The sequence below is a fragment of the Apostichopus japonicus genome, chromosome 8 (assembly GCF_037975245.1).
Source record: "Apostichopus japonicus isolate 1M-3 chromosome 8, ASM3797524v1, whole genome shotgun sequence".
NCBI lineage: Eukaryota > Metazoa > Echinodermata > Holothuroidea > Aspidochirotida > Stichopodidae > Apostichopus > Apostichopus japonicus.
The window spans coordinates 18,161,243-18,189,093 of NC_092568.1; the positions used below are offsets into that span (position 1 = coordinate 18,161,243).

The 27,851-nt window shown below is 36.3% G+C and overlaps 2 protein-coding genes across 2 annotated transcripts in view; one reads left to right on the forward strand and one right to left on the reverse strand.

Moving 5' to 3' along the window:
• LOC139970844 (uncharacterized) overlaps nt 1-27,851 on the reverse strand; it is an 86,094-nt gene that overhangs the window by 6,032 nt on the left and 52,211 nt on the right. The window contains exon 15 of the transcript XR_011794233.1: nt 23,036-23,139. The gene's annotated coding sequence lies outside the window, so the exon portion shown is untranslated. The remainder of the gene's footprint in view (nt 1-23,035; nt 23,140-27,851) is intronic.
• On the forward strand, nt 172-26,625 carry LOC139970849 (uncharacterized). Its single transcript, XM_071976892.1, has 3 exons — nt 172-2,072; nt 23,414-23,829; nt 24,292-26,625. The coding sequence occupies exons 1-3, from the start codon at nt 1,724-1,726 to the stop codon at nt 24,400-24,402; spliced, it is 876 nt and encodes a 291-aa protein (XP_071832993.1). The 5' UTR covers nt 172-1,723; the 3' UTR covers nt 24,403-26,625.

Below are 27,851 nucleotides of genomic sequence, written 5' to 3' on the forward strand. Positions count from 1 at the left end.
CAATAGACAAAAAAAAACCAGAAAGAAAGAAGGCAAAATTACAACATCATTGGCGTCATCCACTTGAAAGCCCAAACAAAATGATGGTACTTTTCCTATATTTCTCTTCATCTTGTGAATGTAATTGATCCGTCCGTTCCTATCGAATATGACGTAACGTATTCCAACCCGTCAATGGCACGCCGACTTGTAGAATTTCGCCAATCATAGCTTAGGAAAAGCCAACAGCGCTTCAAGCCACGTCGGATTTACACATGTGATACTGTGTGCTGTTTGCAAGCCGCGCGGCGGGCTCGTTTAAACTTGAATTATGGGCGGGATGAATTGAAGGGGGTGTCCCAAAGAAAGAAAAAAAAAAACGGCCTATAGCCTATACCGAGCTCTGTTTTTTTATTATTATTATTTTCTCGTTCACAGAGTCGAGAAAGCGAACATGGTGATCACGAATTGTTTCCAAGCAGTGACGAGTGCACAGTGTGAAGTTACCACAATTTGCTATTTGACAATCGGAATTTCTTCTCTGTAAATGGTATCGACTTTGTTTTGCTTCTGATGAGGAACTTCATTGCAGTTAACTTTTTTTTTACATAGCAAGTTGTAATAATACCTGGTTATAATTTTCAATTATATTAGTGTAGTGAACATGAATAATTAAGTTATCGTACGAGCGTTTTGTGTTGTCGTAAGTAGAGCCTTTTTTACAAGCTTTCAAAAATGTTCATGAAGCTGGAAATCCGCTTTATTCTTTGCTGTTCTTTGTAACCGTTTCAGCTAAAGAAATTCGCGTTTCTTTTTGGACCATGTTGACATAATCGAACGCATTTGCAGTAATTGCAAGGAAAATTACAGAAGTAAAATATTTTACCGCCCTTAATTAAAAACGATAAATATTGATAGGGATATTTCTCCTGAAAATTTTCAAACATAAAAGAGTCGACTTATTGGAAGTTAGCGCACAAAATCGTCAATTTTTTGTTGTTGATTTTAACACAATTTAAGGGAAAGAAAAAAAAGGATTGAAACAAAATTAGAGCAAGCTTGACTTTACTTTAAAAAGTTTTGACATAAAAATCGCGAATAAATTGGATCGCAGAAAGCTTTATTTAAATAAAATCTTGAATTTAATTGACCACATAAGTTTTCGTTCTGCAAGCCGAACTTATGGAACTTGTCACGGAAGCTGTTAAAATTGAGTGATTTTTTCCTGTTTTGTTAACACACTTTTACTAAAAGTATTTTTTTTTAATTGATATAAAATTAATATGGTGCAAAACAAGCGACTAAATAGATATCGGTCATTGTATTCAGAAAGACAAGTTTTGGTTTTTCGATTACACGTTTATATCGGTTTTGGACTTTAATAGACAACTCCTTTAATCTGTATTATTTTTACTACGTCATAGTAACGTACTACTTTGTGACTATTCTTGCTAACTCTTTTTGGTCCCATTTTGTGTTTCGTAACTTACTTAAAAAGGAGCTATTTTCCGTTGTCGAAAATGCAATTCAAAAGGAATCTTGAGCAGTACTAACTGCCATACTAGAAATTTTGTCTTCACCTTCTTCCGTCTAAAATTAAAACAAACTTTTATCAAGTACGAAGTTTCTTAGGTAGGTTGTGTCGGAAACTCTTCACGTTAGATATACTTAAAGCGAGGATCCAAATACTTCAAGCGATACCGATACTAAAAAAATAATAGAATACGACGCATTCTTTTCAAAGATGGAAATTTCATATCCATACCACGTGGAAGTAAACCCTTCAATTCGCGGAAGGGTTCACGAGGGGGCGAACCCTCCACCCCTTCTCACGCCTTATCCAAGAGCTGCCGCCCTCTCCCTGCAGCCTTGTCTTACCCTTCAGCGAGGATGGAGAAGCGCTCTAGAGGATAGAGGATGGATACATAGTCCCCTGGCTTTATCTCTTGGACCCTACGGGTGCAAAAAGCTCACGGTAGCCATCGACGAGGGGCTTGAGAGGTCCAAACACGAAGGAGAACAGAAACTTAAATTTGGGGTCGAAAGTATACTTTCCTCCGAATTTGGAAACCAGAAGAGAAAATTTCTGAGTGGTAAGTTTGAATTTAATTAATATTAATAGTTTACCAGCCTGAACAACATAGTGTACAATTTAATAGGGTAATATTTCTTTTCATTTAAAAACTTAGTTTTAGAAATAAGAGATGTTATGTTGTAAATAATGTTATTCGTAAAAGTTTTCTACTTACATCTTAAATAGGCGTGCACACCAAAACAAAAACACAAACAACATCAAATTTAGTTACTGATGGTGAGAGAAACCATCGTGTCGAAATAATGATAAATCATGAGCATTTAAATAAAAATAATAAACATTACGAAACATATTTTAATATAATATCGCTACCATACACGTATAAGTATAAGAAAACGTGAATCTTCGTTTTACATTTTAAAATTATTTTTTTTACTTTTGTTGCGCACCTACTAGTTTCACCCCATCTAATAGAACAATTTTTTTAATTTTTTTTTATTAAGATCCATTTCTATACTCACTCATGAAGGATAACAAAAATAACTGAGTGAGCAGTGTTGGCCGAGGTTACATTCGGTGAGAAGCCCCGTGCATGCACATTGTCGGTGGCAACATTATTTCATTATTCATTATCGTTATGCTCATATTATACATACATGACATGTATATAAACCTATACCCAGAAAGCCACGTACTTTGATTTTTTCACTGACCGACGGTCTTTCATTAAGATTTATTTGTGTCATGTACAGCCCCCACGAAGTTATGGTACATAGACGGTGTCATGCATAGTTATGGTATATAGACGGTAAAATAATCGAAGTAAATTAGTAACTGTAATGGTGTGCTTATAGATATTCGAATGCTGATTTTCTACTACACAAACATATGATTCTAAGTACTAAAAAATAAAACAAAATATAATATGTTAAATACGACCGATGAAGTGATGGGAATTAATTTGGCAAAGATTTGCGAATAATCATATAAAATACATGAAATTTATAAGACACAATCTTATTTGGGGGGTGGGGGGTATAATAGATTAAATAATTATAGCTATGCCTATTTGACCTCTTAGATAAATCGAAGGCTATATGATAAGTATATATCTGTGAATATCACGCATGGCTTCGTTAGAATCGCGCAAAAATTACACCCAAATGCAACCAAAATACAAGCGTGAAAATATACTTCATACAAATTTGCTTCGAGAGAGACAATAGACTTCAGTTGGCAGTGATGAAAGTACGGGGTTATACTGTTGAGATTAATTTAGAAAGTTTTGAAATCCTTACGCGTTATAGAGAGTTATCGTTTTCCAACATTGTGGTTTCGCGGACAGGTGCACTTTTAAATGCTTTCCATTGCGAAAAAAAAGGAACTTTGCTTCGTTCTTCTTGTCATTGAACAGGTTACAAAGATTAAAAGAAACTAACTAAAAAAAATTACAAATTATAAACTCCCGGGAAGATATAATATTTACAACTAACAGCATAAACAAATATACGGACGGACACATGCACGATATACACACACACATGTCTATCTATATACACAAATTTAATGGTTTTTAATTGAGTGGAGAATGAAATATCTGTGGGTTCGTTTTTTGATTATATATAGGTATCCAAGAAAATTTATTGGTTTTTGTGGGACTTGTGGTGAACCGAACACCAACGACAAACATGTACAACGTGTAGTTTTTAACACGTTTGACTCCTTGAAGAGTTGACAGTAACCGGTAAAGCCGGTGAGAGACGTAAAAAGGATTAAAATGAGCATTTAAATGAGTTTTAGACTAGCGAGGGAAAAAAATCCAGTAAATCAAAAGGAGGAGAAAGAAGTGTACTCTTCAAAAAACAAAAAAAAAACAACTTTCTTTCATGAACAATGCCACGACGAATATTCCTCTGTTTTTACTGAAAATGTTCTTGATGGCAACAGAATTAAAGTTTCCCCGAATCGACTTTTCATCCACAATTTAAATAAAAGTCTTCCAAGGTATATGATGATAAAGATCGACGAAGGTAGGTTTTCTATAGACGAACCTTGATAACATTAAAATATCACCAAACTTCATGATTTGATTGTCAACTTCGGCAATCCGCGGCCTCACTTTATTTTGTACCCTATCTATAAATATTTAATTAAATGATGTACACTTACAAATGTTAACTATTTCCACTGGGAAAATATTATGAAACAAGAATAAGACGAAAAAGTAAACGGGTAATGTAATAACTCCACTTTGAAAGAGATTTTTCGTTCAAAATCCTCTTATCCCTCCCCACCACCCCCCCCCCCCCTTTTCAAATCTCCATCCCTCTCTGAACAAAATGGCACCTGTCCCTATTCGATATTGTTCTGTTGCAGTTAATAGGTTATTTTTTATATTGTTTTCGGCCCATTATTGTCCAGATCGAGCAGAAATCTATATGTTTACAGAATTTCTTTCTTTTTTTTTTGGAAAAATTATAGACGAATGGATGTTAACTATGAATTCAAATGGCTATATCGTAATTAGCCAGTCAGTGCATGGTGCATCTGTCTTGTAATCTTGATCAAGTATATATATATAGACCGAATAATACCAAAGTGTAAAGACAACAGGGCAAACTTGGAGACCCAGGGAGAGAGAGCACCACGGGCGCAACCACGTATACCTCTAGGGGAATTTAGCCCTCCCCAAGGCCAAACTCGAGAGGGCTCAGCCCCACCCCACCCCCACTAGGAGACAGAACGTGACGGTACATAAAATCCTATAGTTTAAAAAACATAAAATGTATTACATTTTTATGTGCGATTACAACCTAACCAGTAGAAAATTCTTCAACAATGTTTAAAAAGTAACAAACTATAGCACCGTTTGGAATCTTAGCACCCTCCATTTTACTGGGTGGGGTGGGTGGGGCCAAATCTGGATTACACAACCCCCATTCCCACCTTAGTACAAAATTGGTGATTGTGCCCATGCCAGTGTAAAGCACCCCTACGTGATCCACAATTATTGGTTCATCAATTTCTTTACACCTGAGAAAACTTGAGCATCGGCTATGCACTTGTCAAAGGTGGGGTTTAAACAGTGCATCTATTTATATTTCCTTGGGGTGAGAGGGGGAGGGGGATAGGGAGGGGTAACATTTCTACAAATAATCTTTTTGGGGCAATTTAGGAATGCAAAACTTATAGTAATTGACATTGAAGAGGTATTTTGCCTGCAGCGTGGCACATTTTACCAGGAAATGGTGGTAAAAATATACCCATGCACCTCTTTATTTTTTGGAGTGTCTACTTTATAGAATGTATCGTTCATGTTATAACTACGTTACATTTAACCAATATGAAATAATCAATGTCATGAAAATTCATTCATGAAGACCAAAAAAAAACGTCGAATGATATTTGTAAACAAGCCCACTATCTTATTTGGACACTTTTCGGTGACATAAGGTGCAAAAGTGACAAAATGAACCACCCCTCCTCCAAAAAATAATAACAAAATTCGAAAACGAAAACAGGGGTGGATCTAACACGAAAGTAGATTTCCTTTCCTTATATCTTAAAAAAGTTTCTTCTCCAAATATTCACTGTAAGAAAACCGCCACTTGTTTCACAAAATCCAGTTTGGGAATAAAATCTTTGCTTACAGTCACGGTACGGGGGAAATGGTTATTTATACATAAGAAACAGTTATTTAGAGATCGCTATCAACTGAGAGTTGGGTCAGGGATGTGTCACTGGTTGGATAACTCAGTTTGCCTATATTGACGCCGGACATGCAATGTAAAAGCCAATTATTCAAATCGATTTCTTCATAATTTCTAAGTTAGTATTATTCTGTTGTTGTTTAAGACCAAAATCCTCTGGGAGAGGGAAGGTAGAGGGGTGGGATGAATCCCTACGACTTTTTTCCTTTTGCGAACACGACCTCACTTTACTAGAGAGTAAAACGTCCTAATCTTTTGAAGAAAATATCTCCATTTCTTACTTCCTGGAGTTGTAACGGTCACGCACCGGTTAACTATATTTATACAATATATTTACTACGAGGATATTTTCTTTGCTTTCAATGGACTTATTAAACATCCTTTTAAACTTTTTTTTCTTTTCAATTTACATGCAAAATATTATATACATTTTATATATATATAAAGGCCTATATATATATATATATATATATATATATATATATATGTATATATATATATATATATATGTATATATATATATATTTATATATATCCAGTTTATATTTTACATATTATATATATATTATATATAATATATATATAATATATATATATATATATATATATTTATATATATCCAGTTTATATTTTACATCAGAGTATGTTATCCTAACAAGTACAACATTGTCACGAGGTACATGAAATTTGCACTCGTACCAAGGGAGAATTTCTCCTATTTTGTCCTCGTTCACGTGCTTTTGTAAACTTACGACGTTCTGTTACGAAACATGTCTACGGCTTACTGACAGATTTTTCACTCTTCAAAGTTCCCGGAAAGATGTGGTGGATATAGAAAAACTTACAGTAGTCGTTAACAAACTAACATATGGAGATAATACATATTGTATATGTTATATTATATATATATATATATATGTTATATATTATATATATATATATAATTGAAATATGGAGATAATACATATGGAGATAATACATAATACATATGGAGATAATATATATTATATATGTTATATATTATATATATGTTATATATATATATATATATATATATATATAATTGAAATAAATATATATATATATATATATATATATATGTATATAGATATAAATACGAAAATTCCTCAAAATTCATGACTTTTCATTCCACAATCTCCTTTAATCTGAGTAATAATAATTAATTAACTAATCATAATAATCATAATAACAATAACAAGTCGAACTAAATCCAAAGGTCATAAGAGATTGTACTGCAATCTCTCCTTTTTTTTCCCTTCTTTTTCTTTACTTCTCGCATTTTAACGAGCATATTCTATTTTATTTCTGTTTCAACTTTATGCATGCGACTCTGAAATCGATAGCGATATAAAGTTTGGGGTCATATCAAGCACCAAAAAAAAAAAAAAAAAATACGAAATACACGAAGACAGTGAACGAATCCTTCACGTATTTCTGGGTGTTAGAAAAAAAAAAAAAAGGTATTTTGGACACGGAGTACCCCTCATAATTTCGTCTATAATTGTGTAAAGGTGATGCAGTTAGTAGCGCTCTTTAAAATCACTTAACGCCGTGGTCATTCACGAGTGGTGTTCAATTTCCCATCAAAGGTTATCGGGTAGGATGAGGCATAAAAAAGGCTATACTCTCTGTGTGTCAAAATAATTGGGACGCCGCAAGAACCGCAGAAATTAGTTGTATCGGGTTGAGAAAAAAAAAACAGAAAGAAAAAAGGGCACGATGACTATAGAATGACCCCTTATATTAGGAAATATATACGTGGAAAAAAGGATGGAAAAAAAGAAAGGGGAAAAGGGGAGGGGGGGGGAGAGGGAAACGAAAGGAAAATAACGTAATTAATTTAAAACAGATTTTTAAAGTTATTTTTGGCCATTTTGTTTTTTTTATAAAATGCTATTTGAATATCATTAGGTTGGCTATTGTCAAGCTTCATTCTTCTGCATAATGAGACTAAATATTTGAAACATTTATAAAAATAAATAAAATAAAATGAAAATTGTCTGGGCGACGAAATGTTGAAAATCGAATCAATTTCCTGACTTCTCTCTCAACCTCACTTTTGCAAAAGATCTAGACGGGAGGTGGGGAAAAGGGGAGAGAGTGGGGTGGGGATAATCTTACTTTGATCATTACCAGGTTAGAATACTCTGTGTATAGCTCTGTTAAAACTGTTTAACAAAAACACAAGATGCTTTAAGAGAAGTTATATGTCATTCTTAGAGAATTCTTAACGGATCATGCTTCAACAGAATGCTGATAAGCTTGTAAAACTTGTCTATCAATATTGTGTATACCGTATATCTCTTGGCGGCGCTACGGGGGGGGGGGGGGGTACCACACAGATTCCCCTTGCCCCAGTTGCCTCCTCTTAGACCTCTCCCCCATATCAGTGTTATGTTTTTGTCCCCCCTCAATATGCCTTGCCTCCTAGTTGCTCCCCCTCCCCTCCCCCTCCCCCTCAACCAGATTGCCTTGGCTGGTGCCACCACAGTGTGTTAATTATCAAAGAATAGCACAAAACGGCCTTCGTAAAAGCTTGCGTGTTGTACATGCAATGAAAGGTCTTATTCTCCACGGGTTCTCAAAGGCAGTTATTATACGAAGCTATATATCTAAAGCAACGTATGTATGTGCGAAAGCAATATGGGCTTGAATCGCGTCGGGTGACTATCCGATTAAACAATTTAAGCTCATTCTGAACCTAGTTTTGTTCCGAAAACGATTTCAGACTTGAAATATGTAAATGACTTCTGCATGAATAATTCCTAACTTTTGCCGACTTTAGAGGTCGAACCTATGACCTCACATATTCTATATTTCTAATGGCCAGAGTTTGTAGCAACCATCTTTTATCCACTTCCCACAGCACTCGATCAAAACTGGTATAGCTCACACGTCACCTCGAGCCCACCTTGACGGTTTCAAAGGAAATACCAACGCTACAGCCTGGGCCTAAGGACTGCTCCTTTAAACGCCTAGCTCAATTTGCATATAGGCGGAGTTTGCTTTTGGCAGCATAAGTGCGTGATAAAAATTAACAACCAAGTACGGGGCAAAAAAAAAAATCAGGATAAAAGGGTTCTGAATAGTTAAAAAAATATATAATATAATTTCATATAATTTCAACATATCTGTATTTTATTTTGGCATATTACTGAAGAAATGTTTACCTCAAATTCCGCGGTATTTCAGTAACTTTGCTTTCTTTGCAACTATATACAAGAAAATCCTAATAACGAAAACAAAAACAACAATTGCACTACCAATTACGTGAAAACAGCATTTATGATCCATGAACTGTTTGTCTACCAATAGAGCAAGATATGAAACATTGTAAAATAGATAAATAAAAGGAATGATTTTGTACGGTGTTACTGAAGGGACAGGTATATACAAAAAGACGAGAAAAGGTTTGCACAATTGGGCAAAAACAAATAAGAATAAGAAATATATATATAAAACAAAAATAGTTGCTAAGTATAAGCACATAGCAAACACTGAACAGAAATGTATCCGTTGTTATAAATAATAATCATAATAATAATTAAAAAAGACAAGAGGAGGAAGAAAAAAGCGACCATGCAACCTATATAAGAAACAAGAACGACAAACCCATACCTTTAAATAATTGGATATAAATTACCCGCGAAACACATGACTAATTTACATTTCCTTTTGCATGTTCTGCCTATGAAATTGTACATGTGATCAATCACAATTTGTCGATGGCCTAAGTTCGTGAGCACTTAAGGGTGGGGCCACATTATGTCAATATTGTGTTAGTCATTTATATATATATATATATATATACCCGCCGCATGACGATATACGGTTCCGAATATTTTAAGCTACGAGAGGCGAAAGAGATTCGTGAGGGATTCGTTAAGGATGATTCGTTAAGGATGAGATTGTTTCTGGCTTGCATATATTCTATATTATATATATATATATATGATATATATTTATGATATATATATATATATATACATAAATAGGCCTCGTATTCCCTTTCCTATATCCGATTTATTATATATACCTGAGCACCTGACTCCAGACATATATACAACAAATCTTGGGGAAATGACCATTTTGTACGGTTAAATCTGTTACAATAAATACGCGCGTCGCTACCAAAGGAAGGGCTGTGATAATGTGCACGCACAACAGTGAATGTTGTATGATATGTATACCAACCGATATTTACAGTCATAGCTCTGACTGACCAGCCGGTGAACCTGTACAACAAGCAGTGCATAGTTCCGTCAAAAAGTTTATTCAAGGGTAGGGGTGGTTTATTTTTGAGAGGTAGGAAGGGGGGGGGAGGTAAAGAGGATCCAAGGTTAGGCTTTGATCCACAAATGGTGACCACGTCATTGGTTTGTGACCAAATAATGGTGGACTAGCAAAATTAACATTTCCTTTCCGATCGGTGCCTCAAATTACCTCTTTCAAGGACAATCTTAATCCGACGTCATCTAATAGTCATCGCCACCATTCCTCTCTCATCTTCCATGAAATTAAATCAACTTTTTCATGTCTATTCTTTGTTTTGTTTTTATATTTTATTTATTTTTTGCTACACTAAAATTGATTTCTCATTGAATGGATAATAAAACTAGGGGTGAAGTTAATTGGAAAAAAATCTGCAGATGTCCTCTAAATCTGATCGGTCAATGAAACTTTATCCATCTCAGAACATAAATTCAATTAAACTTATAAGAGAAAAGGGGAAATAATAAAGTTTTCCCTTAACTCGTGATATAAGACGTAAAATACAAGACCTGTCGACTTTGGCACAAATTAAAACGATACTACGGGGGGTTCATGACGAACAGTGAGTATATTATGTGCAATAAAATTACAGACGAATAGAACGTTTACGATACAGAATTACAGATAGGCTATATATAGATATAGGCTATATATAGGCTATAAATATAGGCTACATATATATATATATATATATATATATATATATATATATATATATATAAACATATATATTAAGAAAACCCTAAGATGGAATTTATTGGTACAAAATCGTTCGACGTTTTGAAGGCATTTATATCTCTTCAGGAGATAAAGACATAGAGATAGCGTAAAGGAATCACACTGATAGCTTTCGGAAAATATCTTTCTTGCCCAGGGTAATTCACAAAATCAAACAAATAAGATTGCAGTCAGTAATATCTGAACTCCATGAAATAAACTTGGTGCGCGTTCAACTCACAAAATCGTCTGTAAATTCAACTGAGCGCCTCGAATGTAAAACAATGTAGACATTTAGACATGGTGAAGAATAAACATTAAAGCACGTGCATGTATGTGTATTGAAGATGTTTTTGATGCTGTTGTGGCTTTGTATTAGAATGTGGTCAAGGTGGCAGAAATTGTTTATGAGAAAAGAGAAAAGACTAATTAATTAATAATTCACGCACAGCTTTACTAGCAAGTTACAAAAAGTAAAAACATTCCAAATGCACCATCGTTCTTTTCAAGGACAACAATTACAAGTATAGCCTATAGCCTAGCCTTAATAATACACTGCACATATCATGAAAACATTACTGTATAAGTCTTCCTCAATGTGTGTTGCATGCAGACAAACGAACAAAAAGACAAACGAACGCAAAAACACACATTTTAAGGTACCCAATGTATAAGATACAAGGTATAGGGATTTTGTACCGCATATACAGCATAAATGGGCTTAGTATAGTCAGATAAGATAAGTTCACTGAACTTGCTGACGTCATCACTGAGTTTGCGCGTGATTACATACTGGCAATAAACGGCGCATGAATGAATGGGTCGGATACGGGCCAAAAATTGTTGCATTTACCGTTAATGTACCTACCAGTCTTTCTTTGTACTGTTAGATGAACTTAAAGCTCATCTTCTACCTCTAAATATAATATCAAGTTACCGGAACTTCCCAGAAGTGCTCTGTTGACGATTATCCTTAACGAATGATTATCGACGAAGGTCACAGAACCCACCACTCAGCTGTAACCAAAACCTCGATTGATATCTATGACAAATAATATTCCCCAATTGTTTTGGTCGTTCCACCATATTTGCGTTACTTAAGTACTTTTTCATTTTAAGAGGTTTTATATAACCAGTGCTTTTGAATGGGGAATCATTTCCTCGAACACATCAACTTCGGCACTTTAAACCACAAACAAATTTCACCCCCCCCCCCCCAAAAAAAGAAGAGAAATGCAGAAATCTGTAACATGTTTAATAAATAGGAACGGTTATGTTTTAATTCATGTTCTACTTTTTTTCCATCTCATGTTACACTAACGAAAAAGTTGCGAATTTATAGTGAAAAACTATATATTGATAGTGGTTTGGTCTCAACAGAATTACGTTTGTTACATTTTCAAAAAAAAAAAAAAAAAACCTTCTTTACAATACTTGACAATTTCAATGTAACCCACATTTGAGGTTAAAAAGCGTACAGGCTAATATGCTTGAAGCAAGTCTAATAGGACACAAAATGGATGTGCTTGTTTCATATAGTAAACTAACGTGGCATGGTTTCGCAAATAATCCACACATTTTATTACAATATATCATATTTTCTCTCTTTAGTTGACACTTCAATTGTTCCAGTCAAATACACGACGATAAATCAAAGTTCCTATCATTTTTTTACCTTCTCTTTTGGAGGGGGTAAGAATCGTAAATTTATCCTGCTGGGAAAACAAATAATTCTTCGTTCTTTTTTGTATTAGTTTCGTTTCACTGATGTATATGAACTGACCATCATCTTGAAAACAAAACCGGCACAGCCCGTCACTCATATTTCAAACTTATACCGACTCTTATTAAAAAGAGGTGTAATATTTCCGGCCTATACACGTCTTTCACTTCCTGAGACAATAAATTTATATAGGTTTAAATCTGACGAATAATACAATCATATTTCCTAAATGTGACTCTTTGATGTTGAGGGGGGAGGGGGAGGGGAGAGAGGCAGATGAAAGATATCATGTACTACACAATTAATGGCACTTCACCCCTCCCCCCTCCCCCCCCATTATCTCCATTTGAATAGAGGGTAAAATAGATTTTTAATATCGGAAGCAGCATACGAGTCGATCATGTAGAATCGAAAATGAATGATGACGAAATCAGCCGAGGCATTGTTATAAATCTCCATGCTTTGAAGATACTTATATTTGTAGTCAAAATACCAGATAGAACGTTTTTTTCCTCCCTTTCATGCACTGATAAGGGTACGTGAGCTTTTTCTTCCTGTACCCGTATATATATATATATATATATTAGATAATCTACTTATAGGTCATGGAATAACCTCTTGGGTATAACAAACCAGTAATTTATCCGGACATTACTTGTCCAAAAATACCTTTTCTTTTCTGTCCATAGGGGCGAATGTTCACAATGATTGGCACCTTGAAAAAATTCAGAGACAAACGCTGTTTTTTCCTTTCTTTCTTTCTTTATTTCAATTTCGTCTTGTTTCAGTCCTTTTAGGAATGCCCGTAGCCTTCAGACATTGCAATGGGCATTTGTCCCTTTTTTCCGTAAATTTTCCAAGAAGTACTGAGCGATCAAAGATCGGAACGCGCAAGTTCTCTGCGAAAAGCAATCTTTCCCCAAGGTCTTCGTGTAGGAATGTATTTTTTTCATCGTTTTCGTTTTTACCTAAAATAGATTAGATAGCGAAATCTTTGCATTTTTGTGGCAACAATGTGGCGTTCTTTTCCGATTACTTCAATAATAAGAATACAACAACAACAACAACGAAAACAAACTTCTGAGGGAATCTTCCAAAATGGCTTGGCAACGGCACATAGTGAACTGAAAAATCACAAGAAGGATATTTTCAAGGTGTAATACAGATGAATGGTTTCTTATATATGGGGACACAGAGTCATTACTTGTATATATGTGTGATAATAATAATAATAATCATAATAATAATAGTAATTTTACGACGCTAAGGCGACCACAAATGTGGGAGAAACACGCAAAGGCTTATGGATTGCAACTCATACGTCGGTGGCTTCCAATTCAACATTCAAATTTGGAATCTTTTAAATTACGAAAGTAATTTCAGATGTGAAAACCGTAGATTGCTCTTGGGATGAAAAACCCACCTTATTATGACCCGGCCGGGAATCGAACCCCGAACCTCCCGATTGCTAAGCCTCATTGCTTCAAAACACCCCGCTTTTATCCACAGCACCGGTGAGATCTCACAGCTTGAAATGTTCCTCCTCGCGTAAGGGATGAAGACTTGGTGAAGTCTAACTATGACATCATCATCAGGTGCTTCCATTTCTTATGTTTTGCTTTGTGTATTATTATGTTTTGCTTTTAATTTTCTGTAATGGATACGGCTTTTGAATCTAATATATTGAACCTCTATGCATGATCTAACGATGGACGTGGCTTCAGTGTCGAACAACATTGTCACCAATCTATATACCTTGAAACTTTGCCAAAAAAAAAAACGAAGAGAAATTGAAAGGTTTCGTATTATGACATCACACAATCTGCAAAGTGACAGCTCCCAGATGCGAGCTTTAAACCATACAGGGGATATACCGCCCAAATCAAACAAGATTTTTCTCATTGCCACATAAGATACATGACAACTTGTTTGTGCATATATACTCCGAACACTGGCCTGGTAATACAGGCACCTCTCAAACAGGTGTTTAAATATGCCTCATGACCACGTAAAGTTGTTCCCTTATATCGTTCAAGCAGGAACATTTTATATACTCTCCGATCCCGATTTCCGTAATGCGTTTCGGCTTTATATGACTGCTGCAGCTAAATACGCATGTAATTCACATCAAGACTGGTTGGCAGAATATATAGTATAACAAGCATGTTTAATATATTATACACATTAAGTGTCAAGAGAACCAAATATTTATGACGCGTATTATTTTGATTATAATTTGATTGTTGATGAAGAGTTATAAACCTTGGTAGAAATATTATATGCACGGTACAATGTCAAAGAGGCGCTATATCTAAGTTAACGATCAACTATTCAAAAGGTCTATCTTCTTTTTTTCCCCCCTTTTTATTTATCCCTGCAATAATAACGTACATGATATAAATTCAACGCAGACTTTAAGACCAGCCATAACAACATAAAAATAGGATATGGGCTATAAAAATTGGTTGAAAATGTAGTTAGTATTATTTGCTCTTCAGCAGATGTATAGCAATAACAATTTCTATTTAGTTTATATAGTATAGGAACACAAAATGGAAAGCCTGCATTGCATGCGCACTTACGCGTCGAGCCTCAGACGGGGAAAGACATTTTTGTGTTTTTTTGTTGCAAGTTTGGCCTGCCTTGGAAGACTATAGGATTTATGGTGTTCCATGACGTTCGAGTCTTGATCTTCAGATGCGTGCATAATAAAGTAAAATGAGTTACAGATCAAAACAATAACGATTAAAAAGATGCGTGCTTTCTGTGTAAGAAAGCATAGAGTTAAGGTGTGAATGATTTACACCTACAGTAATAAAAACCAGGTTGTAAAATTTGGGGGCCGTAAACTTTGAGCGAATCCGCTGTAGGTGATCCAACATAGTTTACGACCTCGGTCACAGAATGCGATATGCAGTCCGAACCCGCTTTCGTGTTTGTTCCAGACATATGATGATATGCTATCTATATATGTAATGAACAAGTTCACACATTTCTGTCCACCGCAAAGTTAAAAGTCACAGAGTTTGGAAAGAAAAAAAGAGAATTCAAACGTACGTTTGGAATGTTTATTATGATAAACAAGTGACGTGAATGATGTTTACGAAAGTGAAGCAAAGGATTACCTACAAATATGCTGTGAGGAAGGAATGGGTTACCTATATCAGATGAAACTGTAACACATTCTTTCCCATACTACCCCAATGCATTTACCTCACCTCCTGCAGGATTGTCTGTAAATGGAGGGTTAGAAATTTCGACTTAAATATATAGTAACTGTTACCCTGGAAAATATTTTCAAGAGCCACCAGACGCATGCGAAAGATGGTTGGATCCATGTGCGTGTATTCTATTAAAGCAAAAAATCAATCTATGGGTATTCTGTTTTACCTCCGATTAAACTTGCACCACTCAAATAACCATCTCCATCCCCTCACCCACCTTACTTTATATGCGTATATATATATAAATATATATATATATATATATATATATATATATATATATATATATATATATATATATATATATATATATACTGATTTGTATTGCGGAATGTTGTGCATACGGTTAACGAAAATTAATGATCGCTGGATCCACCTCGGGAGTTGACAACAAACATTTAGTATAACGATTATAACTGGAAGACGTTATTTATCGACGAAGAAATTTTTGCGAGGCTCTAAAAATTTTATTGGTTAGATAGTTTAGGTTAATGTATCAACATTTGTGCGCAACCTGAGGATATATAGATCAACAGCAAACCAGAAAATGTCTCTCCCCCCCCCCCCTCCCCTTTCTTCTAAGTCTAAACATGTGTACAGTTTCTTTGTAAGGGGAAACGTAAGGAAATTGCTACCGTTTCTGGGTCATCATTAAACATTAAATTACTGTTCTACTTTACGACTGTACGGATTTTGTGTCACAACGACGTGATAAAAATGAACAACCGTAAACCATAGAACCAATAAAAGACTATTATATTCACGCGTAGTCTGAATATAACATCCTTGATGCAAAACTGGAGAAAAACATTCAACAGAGGCGTATGAACCGCAGGGATGGAGGTATCTACTCCCAACGCTTTGCTATAAAAAAAATCAGAGTAACTCTTCTTTCTGTATTTTCGCTACGAGAAAGCATCCTTATCCACCAGGAGTCCCCCAACTATCGACCCTTCTATACTCTGGCGACCCTTAGGCCTACACCTCTTGGCAATAACACTGTAACATACACCAATCAGATATACCCCCTTCCTCATTACATATAGATGCTGGTTGTGGACGCGTACACGGTAGAATGACGTCACTGACATCTTCTGAAGGTTTAAATGTAACATTGATTATACGATACATTTTCATATAAGAAAACCGTAGAGTAGCATGTTCGTATAGGACATGGATCCCATATGTCAAGCTTTAAATCTATTCTTAAAAGCAGACACAAAACAAAAAATCATTATTAGTCTTTGTAATAGTGATCAACAACAACCCCCACCAACCCCTACCCCCCCCCCCCCGAACAGCTAAGAAGAAAAGGTCTTATTTTATTTGGGAAATATATCATATTCAATGTTCCTTCACACAGAAGGCTGAAGAAACATTCCATTTGGGATACATCCCAGATTTAATGTGCCATTATACACAAGGACGAAGACTTGATCAAGTATAATTATGACATCATCGAGCCATACGTGCTTCAATTGTTTATATTTATTTATTGAAAATGTCTATTTTTTCTGTAAATGAAGATTGTTTTTTTTTCTTCTTCAAGCATTGAATGTAACATATTGAACCTCTTATGCACAGTCTTATGATGGAACTTATGGTTCTGTGTCAACACTGTTGACAGAAGGTATTGAGAATCTAGTCACACTATGACATCACAGATTCACAAAATGACAGTTGTCAGGCGTGACTTTTAAATTACAATATCGACCAAATGGATTAACAAGATATTTCTTGGCTAATTTTGAGAGAGTTTTTCTTCACAAAGATCTTTGTCATATAAGCCTACACACGAGGATGGTTTAGTTAAAGTCCACACTTTGATAAATCAGGGAGCTACCATTCTTCCCATTCATTCAACATAGTTACGTCTAATGCCAACTTAAGTTATTTGATATGAGGGTATAGGCTATACTTCATATATCCTTACGCCCGGTCACCGTCTGCTTCAGTTTAGGTGAATCTGAACTTCCTAAAATTGCATTCGATCTGCATAATTCGAGGAGGTAAGTCCATCCACACACTAGGGACGTGTTTATCATAACAACATATCCCTGTATTCACCCATTGAATCCCCCCCCCCCCCCTATTGCCTTCCATTCATAACCCAAGGCACTTTTTATTTTGTACTGCTCATTAAGACGCCTCTATTCAAAAGAGAGAATGAGTGATGTAACTTTGTGAAAACCAACATCATTTTCAATTGTCATATACACCGTGAATTCATTATATCACAGCGTGGCAAGCAACATTTGACAATAAAACCGTTAAACTTAGGTTGAGAGTTTGGTAATACAAACGCGAACAACTGTTACCTATTATTAAACGATCTGATTAACCAATTAGGATCGTCGTTATATCATCACCGATAGCCTAACGAATTATTCAAAGGAAGGAGGCTGCATGCACACTTGCCAGTTGGAATGTAAATTAAAAAGGAATCTTGATTATCGCCGAGCTAAATCGAATAGCTCTGTCTATTATAACAAATTTAATACGCGAGACCTTTCCCAACGAGACAAGTTTTTTTTATAGTTTTTTTTTTATTTGTTACGGAATTTTGTTTTGTTACGTCTCTATATATCATAACATATTTGCATATATGATTTTGCCAGTTTTAATCTATGTCTCTCTTAACGACCGCGCTGAGAGTGACGTTCTCTCCCGAATCTGTGAAATCAATTGAACTAATCGCCAAAACTTTAGGTGTCCCGAGGGAGGGCTCAAGTACAGATTTAGTTACTCGATATCGCATTCCCGTCCTTGACAAATATGACAGGTTACGAATGAGTTGACAAGTCGTCGGGCACGCGTCGGGGCGGGTGTCGCTCGCTCGACTCGCTTACCTGTTAGCCTCAGCGCTGACTTTCCCCTCTCAATCTCTCTGTCTCTCTCTCTATTTTCTCTCCGTAGCCTCCGGCCTATTTATAGCTAAGAAACTTGACTGTTGCCGAGCCCTAATTGGATAATCACCAATATTTGAGGAGATAGGATGTAATGAAAATACGCCGGGGTATTTTATAATGTTGTAATCCGAGGCGATAATATTTACACAAACATTCTTAATTCGAATCCTGATGGTAATCTAATAGGTTGTCGACTTGTATTTGTGCTTTGTGAGTGTATTGTTGTGAACGTAGCCCAGTAGTTTGCTGAAAGAACTTTACACCACACCGAAGAAGTAAAAGCAAATTGATAACTCAGTTAACTTGAAGAGCTAAATCTAATAGACGACGAAACAAAACTTTAAACAACTTCCTTAAAAACAACATGTGACATTTTTCAAATGTGTGTATAGGCAATGTCCCCGATTTAGACTACATGAGTTATATATAGCGCTCTCTATGTATACCATGGCAACCGGTCAGCTTTATAATAGTAATATATCTGCGCATGTGCAAATCATTGTAGCCGAGCACTGCCCCCCCCCCCCATGCCATCAATAACAGGAATTACGATGAATTATTATTATCGGCAGTATTGAACAGAAGGATTGAATTGGTACTACATGTGTCGCAAAGTACAATTGAAACACCTTTACGTTTACTGCGGGAATAGATAAGTACCTGGATGATTATAAGTGAGACAAATTTTTGTTGTAAGAAAGATCCGAATGGTACCGTACCAGTCAATGCGAATTGATTGCAAAGAATGAATGAAAATGGTTGTTTCTGCACTAACACGGAGGCGAGATGGGGAGGAAGGAGGGGGGGGGGCGGTCATGGTTTAACGAGTCTTTGATATGGCACTTGTAGAGTTTTGGTAACTTTGGTATCAATTAATACTTCTTTTGGAAGATTGAAGTTCCTATGACAAAGAATTATACATTGAGAAATCTGCCTTCAAATATAAACAAGGAGTTCCAAACACTAGGGCAGCCACCAACGGTATCAAACGACCGTCTCACAATCTAAGGCTTTATTAATTACGGTACAAAATAAGACATCCACAACAGACCCACATAAACCAACGTTAAGAGTAATGCAAGGCATCCAAAGAAGAATGTCGGATATAAAACAGAAGACACCAGAGGCATCAACTATAAGGCATCATACAAACACTGAATACATTAAAGGGGCTTCAATAGAAAGCTTTAAGGCATCAAGAGAAGGCATCAAAAAGCGGTAGCCTGTATTTAAATGAAAAAGTACCAAATGAGAACTCAAAACAACACAGCAATTCGAAATGTAGGAAAAATGTACGACGTGGAGTTTTCTGATCTAATTTCTCAGAACACATTTTCTCACAATTATTCATTAAAAATATACACATAAATATATGTTTATATATATATATATATATATCATATAAATACATAAATCTATATATACCGATGGATTGAATATTGGAAATTGACGTTTTCTTCAAACTTCCAAGATAAAAACAAAATGATTGAGATTGTTTTCAGACCTCCCATACATCACACATGCTGGTAGTGATGCAGTAATTATATGTATCGAGTAATCGAAGAAAATATATAACGAGTATATGTAATAGTCAAGATTGCCGCGAGAGATCATATCATCACCTCTCATACATATATATATCTATATATAAACATATATGTTGTTTTCATGTCTCCATCGACATTAAGAGACAGAGAGCAAGAGAAGTCATCATCAAGGAGCCGGAGAAGATGAAAATAAAAAAGAAAAAGAAAAAAAAGGAAAGAAGCTGAAGCAATCTGGTGAGGCGTTGTCCCTCCGGTCAAATGCATGCAACTGAACAATAAACACCTTGAAGATGAGGAAAATGCCTTCCTAGGGAGGTGGCAAACTGCCCACGTCCGCCTGTCAATTTTATGACAGGTATGTAACAAACGCTGTGACAGAAAACCAATTTACTCGGTCCATCATCATCATCATCATCATACCCTATACCCAAAACTTCAAAAGCGAGCTGTTCGCATGTTCAAGAGATTTCTTTCCTCTTCTTCATCTTCTTCCTCTCTCGCTCTAACCGATCGACTCGGTAATAAACCTTACACCTGTTTCGGCCATTAGGCAATATAGTTTTTCGTCTTGGTAACATTCAACGATGACCCCCGGTCGAAACTGTCATGTTTGATTACCATCATATAAACACGTGATAACGTGGAATGAAGAGAGATAAAAAAAATATAAAAAAATTACAACTCCTGGACATTTTTTTTTATTCTCGTTAGCCTCATGTCACCCGATCGAGTGTTAATTACCAACGACTGCATAATCACCTTGTCCATCATTAGACGTTAAGCCGTTCATGGAGTATAGCATTTGGTTAAATTGCGATGTTATTTGATATTTGATCCGCTAGACGGAAGACAAATTAAAAAAAAAACTGTGGAAATTTTCCGATTGATTTTTCGCATGTGACTAATAGTAAAAACACGGAGGCTGGGCGACGAAATGTTAAGTCTCGAGTAGAAACATAAGTTACTCAATTTATAAAAAAAAATCCACTTATATAGGGTATGTGAGTTGAACCCACTTGCCATATTCCTTACGGCTCTATATGCAAGAAAAACTAAGTAAATATAAAAGGAAAAGAACAAAAAAGTCACATTAAAGGACACGCAATCTCAACCATCCGCAGTAACGGTCGTGGCGCTCGTAAATTTTTGATATATGTGCACTTTAATTTAGTAACATGTTAATACGTATTAGGTATGTTTAGGGTGAACCGATATCACTCCAAACAGCATAGAACAATTTCAATCCATTTATCATGTATCTTGATTTTTTCAAAAGTGTTCCATCGAGTATGAAGTTTTGTTCGGCTAACTAAATGTGATTCTTTCAACACTCACGTTTGCTATAACGTGGTAAAAACTAACTGCGATGCAAACCAGCAAGACGTTATTATTCTATATATATATACCTCCCAACAGTACCAACATTAATACATATACAAAACATCCATTTTGCATACGTATGAATATGTAGGCTTATAGTCAACTTTGCATGTAAGAAACGACAAGAACGTTTTGCCATATAACAATTTTTGTCGGGGGGGGGGGGGGGGGGGGGAGAACCACTTCTTGTACGGTTGGTATACGGAACTAATGCATCTTTGTATCTGTTTTACTTTACTACGGTGATTTGTGGAAAGCGGAATCTAGTGATATGTTAATTTCAGTGTAATACTAAATTAAACCAGCGACTTTTCATTTATTAGAGAATATTTCGCACTAAGTACGGAAATTGATTAGGCTGGACTATACTACCGTATAAAATCTATATGCGAATTCATCTTCATCAGCAAGCAATTTCTCAATCGTACCGCCTCCATGCTTGGCAAACAAATATCACAGCTTAGACCTATATCATACCTTTATAACATATACCTAACCTAGGGTACTTTGCATATAAGGATTCGGAGGAAGCTTATAGTGATGTCATTACCCTTTGATAAATTTTGGTAAAATGGAGAGTGCTGAGTTACACAACGGTGCTACATATTTCCACCTTTAGCAACAATGTTGAAGAATTTTCGACTGTTGAGGTTGTACCGCATATACAAGTTAGGCAATATATTTCTACACTGTCCACTACGAATTCGTGTAATATTCTGTCTGCCAGGGAGGGAGGACCTGATATTATTGTGAGGGCGGGGGCTTTACCCCCCCCCCCCCCGGCACACATAATGGTATACGTAGTTGGGCCCCTGTTGTATAGTGTTTCAGCTAATATCCCAACCTTCTTCGGACAAGAAGAACAACTTCATAAAGTGAACTAGTGAACTTAATGAATCACAGTTGGAAGTGTAAGCTGGATGATTGGGACGCTCAACCAGGTGCTTCAAAGCCAATCTATGCCCACAGGATATGTCACTTTGTGATACGGAGGGAGGTGTCTGATTTTCATCACTCCCGCCTCTAGCTAATTTAATTCCGAACTAATTGATGCGATAATATCTTAGCTTAGAGAATACGTCTACTACTTTTACAGTTGCGAAATTAAAGACAAATATGTTATGCATCAAGATAGAGAGAGAGAGAGAGAGGGGGGGGGGGGAGAGAATATTAATCACAAATATTTACAGTCCTTTGTCCTATACCATGATATGGGTAAAACCATATCCTGTCCAAGTGTTACATATTATCTACCTTTAGACCTCAGCCATCTGTAAAGTACCCATATCATGTCTGAAAATCTCTCATCGTCCAGTATATATGATAAAACGTCTAGCAATAATAGGTAAATTCTATTTTGGGCAAGCAAAAGTTCTATTTTTGGGGCGACTCCCTATAGTTTTACTGATGGGAAATGTTGTGACAAGGGGGAGGGGAATGAGGACTATCAATTGCTGGAGCTATGCATACTTACTGCACATACAATTATAATCAAAATATTCAAAATGCATGTATTACCTCTCATTGGGCTACGTATATGTCTTTGGTCGATATACAGAATACCAATCGCAACACGTTCGTTTCCATGGTTATCGTCACGTTTCCTTCCTTACCATGGTTACCTAAGAAAATAAGCAAAGGATTGAAGAAGGGAAATGGTTGTGAATGTCAAGGTAGCCGTAGTAAATGGTAGAGATATATGCTGGGTGACTAAAGCCATACAGTACCGGTACGGTCCATGACCGAATGGTCCATATTCAATCATTTTGTCGGATACGACCAACCGTGCCATATATTTTCTTCGCACGGTATGGTTAGAGGTCAATGGTTCATCATTTGATCCAAAAACGACAGTGACGATATGTAACGACTCCACCTCATCTCTCTCTATACCAGATAATTATTGGTGGCAGCAGACGAATCCATCACTATTGGCTGCGGCGGCGGCATCACGCGGTGGTCTTGGTTATTCGCCTTCTCTCCATATACCGGCCGAGTCCAGTTACACTTACCCATCGATAATTACACCAGCCCACATGGACACCCCCGGTTCCGTGCTCCCTCACTACGCCATTGAGAAATGCGGCTACGGGTACATGACGTCATCATACGGCCATCTCAAACAGACAGATATGATGAATGGGCAAGAGATTGGGTACAAGGGAGCCCCAAGGAGAAAGAAGACCTGGTCGAGAGCGGTGTTTACTAGTTTGCAGCGAAGAGGACTTGAAAAGAGGTTCGAGGTACAGAAATACGTCAATAAACCGGACCGGAAACAACTGGCGTCGGCGTTAGGTCTAACTGACTCCCAGGTTAGTACGTTTTACGTTGTTGTTTACGTCCAGTCAACTTAAAAGTTAGCGACACGCTATGCGCATTCATAACGCCATACCGTACTGTTGCACCGAAATAGGTATAATGGCGCGTGCAACGCGTATATACTGTAGTTCGACATACGTTTAGTTTGTCGATGTGCACGGCGCAGCGATACCCTGTATTTGGCTGGGGGAGTGGGATGCAATCACCTCTTGCCATTGGATATAGGAAGGGTTGGGGTGGGTGTCGTTGTATCATTATGAGATTATCTTTGTGCTAATAATACATCAAACTCACGTTATTATATGTCTCTGGGTGAGGGTGCACGGGTTGGTTGTGACAACATTGCACCACCGTACTAGTTTCCGTATTGATCTTTCGTAGCTGTCAGCCAATACTGACTGGACTTCTTATTTCACGTGGTAAACAAGTTTACTCTGGTTTTTTTGGTTTTGCAGGTAAAGGTTTGGTTCCAAAACCGACGGATGAAGTGGCGTCATAGTCAGAGGATCAAAAAACAGCAAGAAAAAGCTTTCCCAAATTCTCCACATCCAGAGCTTCCCGATTAATCACAGAGTATATTTACAACTTGTGGACTTTAAACGCTTCCATACTTGAAATACGAAGCACTCGCAGTGGACTCGGAGAGATTATGTTTGCAAGGGTGACCGCGTCAAACGGTGGGCAAAGTTTGATTTGGATCGCGCGATTTATCAACGCAAAAATATAGATGGACGTTTCGGCGATAACACAGGGGATGAAATAATGAGTAAACAATGACCATGTATGTATGCTGACCTTTGACATGAGAGTTAGCAGAGATCGTTAGCCGAGATGACTATTATCTGTGATATCAGAGAGATGCGCTCAATTCAGGTAGAAAACAACCAAAAAACAAACTGTCAATATTTTGACAACTTCCAAGATTGGTCGAGTTATCAATTCCATTGTCACCCTCTTGAAAACTACAAGTACTCTAATGGACGCAACTAACTATTTTTTATGATAAAATTGAATAATATTTCTAAAGGTGGTGACCCCAAAAAATCCTGCGCATGCGCATATATATATATATATACTAAGGCTTCTAGACAGAACTCACAGCGATGTTAGACAAATAGTTCATAAGAAGCCACTGTTTATAATACGAAGAAGACACATTCAATCTCTACAGACATTATAATCCTACACTGTTGATAATATTTAACATGATTAATAAAATTTGGTCCATGAAAATCATCATATTTGGGTGTGTCATACCTACGGACCATGGAAACCATAAGAAAGCATCGCTACGATATTGAATTTGTTTTAAATCTTTTTTTCGAATCTTGATAAATCAAAGGGACTGGTGATAGGAATGGGGTGAGGGAAGGTGCATTCAGGGTCATATGGTCACATCCCTCTTATAGAAGGACTGGATTACCATACTGGGCGGAGTCAATTAGTGCCGGCCGGAGCTGCCAGTATTCGTGTTCAAGTTTTGCATCATGCATTTGACCGTTCAGCAGAAAGAACAGCCTACACCTTGCTGGTGTTCGTAAATTCGCTGTAGTAGTCATGCCCTATATTATTCTTTTACTTCATCCCAAATGACAACAAAAAAGTAATAAACATATACCAGAAGATAACATATACCTATACAGTGAATATATGAGTATAATTGCTTTTAGCTTATATAAAACACTCACAGCAACATGTGCAATATATATGAAACATTAGCTCGCGATTCATATACTTTCTACAAATACAAACATGTTCTCGAACGCAAAAGTGTCGGTTACGACGCAAAGAAGGTCACGTGACACTATACCACCAAAAAGACACTACCACTAAGTTGTAGATGAAACTGTTTTCGGACGAATTGCGGAAGATTTCATACATTGGGAGACCGAGATATTTTCATGTGCGTTTTTCATTTGTGAAGTGAGCATAATCTTCGCTTCAAACTAATCTCTCTCTTTATTTGATGCGGATGGTGTGTATGTGAGGGGGTGGGGGGGGGAGGTGGAGGGGGGAAATGAGGCGGTGTGCAAGAGTTTCACCGGACAAATGTCGTGTCTTAACGGTATAGTTGGCCAAAAATAAGTTACAAGTTGCGCCATGTGAAAGGAAGGGTCGCCGAAATATAGGAACAAAAGTGACAAGTTGCACAATAAGAAAGGAAGGGTGACCCCCTCCCCTCCCAAAACAAAAAGAATTCATCCGTTTACCCATTTGTGTGTATGGAAATACACAATACAATTATAGAGGAAGGTTTTATGGTGAAGGGTAAATGATTTAGCATATTATACGAGATGAAGTAAACACGAGCATCTCCCCCTTTTGTTTCCACGTGTTATGTTCGAATGACATTAATAACATATTTCATGTATTGTTTAGTGGGCACGTTATCCCACAGCCGAAACGGTAAAGTGCTCTTGTTTGGAAAAGCAATTCTTTTGCACCGTTTTTTTCTTTTCTTTTTTCGGATAAAAAAAACCTTCTTGAAAAGTATTGTTGGACAGTTAACTATCTTTGATGGATGCTTGACAAACGAATACAAATGTCAAAATTTAGGTTTATGTGAAAATATGTATGATATAATGACACTGTGTGGTATGGTTTACGTTGTTTATGGACCATAATATACGTTAGGTATGCATGCATGAATTATCGATCGTGACGGCAATTCGTGATGTGGAAATATATATATATAGTCTACAACACGGTATACAGGCCATTGTAAAAATATATTAACAACCAATAAAAAAATATAGAAAATAAAGTCAATAGCCTTCCAGAAAACGGTGTATGTTATTTCTTGATATTTTTGTTGATGTCTATTTGTATGCAAGCGCGGGAACAGTTTGACATGTGATATATATGCATGTGATCTTTTAGAAAATCCTGTTTCCCCCACCCCCTACCTCAAAAGGTTCCTCCTATCTGGCACTTTCACCAACCCAATCGATTGTTACTAAACAATGGTATTGTTAATGAACAACTAGAAGACATCGATGTGTTTCCCAAGTGAAGATAAATTAATACTTCAAGGATTTCCTTCGATTTAAAAAAAGGGATGAATATTATATTTCACATGCAGAATATATACCGAAATTTTCATTGTTTTCTCTAAATTCAAATGAATTTTCATTTATCAAACTAATGAAACGCTTTATTTATTACTAGATCGTATTCCAAAATATGGTAGATTTATACATAACTCAATGTTAAAATGAAGTTGTTTTGAAGGTAAAAAATGTAGACAAAAACCTTCACATTCTTGTCAAACGTGACTATTTTGATCAAAATAATTGTTTCTCTGATTTAATTTTATTTATCAGTTTAGTTTATGATGAAATGTTCTTTTTTTGTGGGGGTGTGCCAGCACATGTACTATAGAAGAGTAAAACTAGGATGAAGCTTAAATGAGAAATCATATTAACTTTATATCCAACAAAAATGTTCGACTAAACAATTCCTTTGCGCTAAGGTGTGTGTTCATATGCCGTTGGCAAGAGCATGCGCCTGCGCATTGATATCTGCTGTATTTCTAGAATCATGCACGGATATATAACTGACTTTTACCACGCGTAGTAGTTATTCCGTTTGAAGCGAGCAGTGTGAAGTCATGTGTTGTTGTGAGTATATATAGAGAACATATAGGTTAACTATGTTTACTTCTAAAAATAAAAACAAAACAAAATTGCCAATAAAGACTCGTAACGTGTCAACATAGACACATAAAAGAAGCAGGTAAAATGATAGCGTAATAAACATCGCTCCCACTGGGTCATTTATGGGGTAGCGATATGCAGTCGAGTTTTATGGACGAATAAAATAAAAGTTTATTACGTATTTAAAATTGGTCAGTTTAAGGACAGCGCATGCGTGACCCGGATAAATATAAACAGCAGGACAACAGTTAACGCTTACGTGTTTTCGACGGACGGCTTTTGCCTCTTATATTATGATTATGATATATTTATGTACATAAATGCACGCAGCGAGAAGAAAAACACAGACCAGACGAACT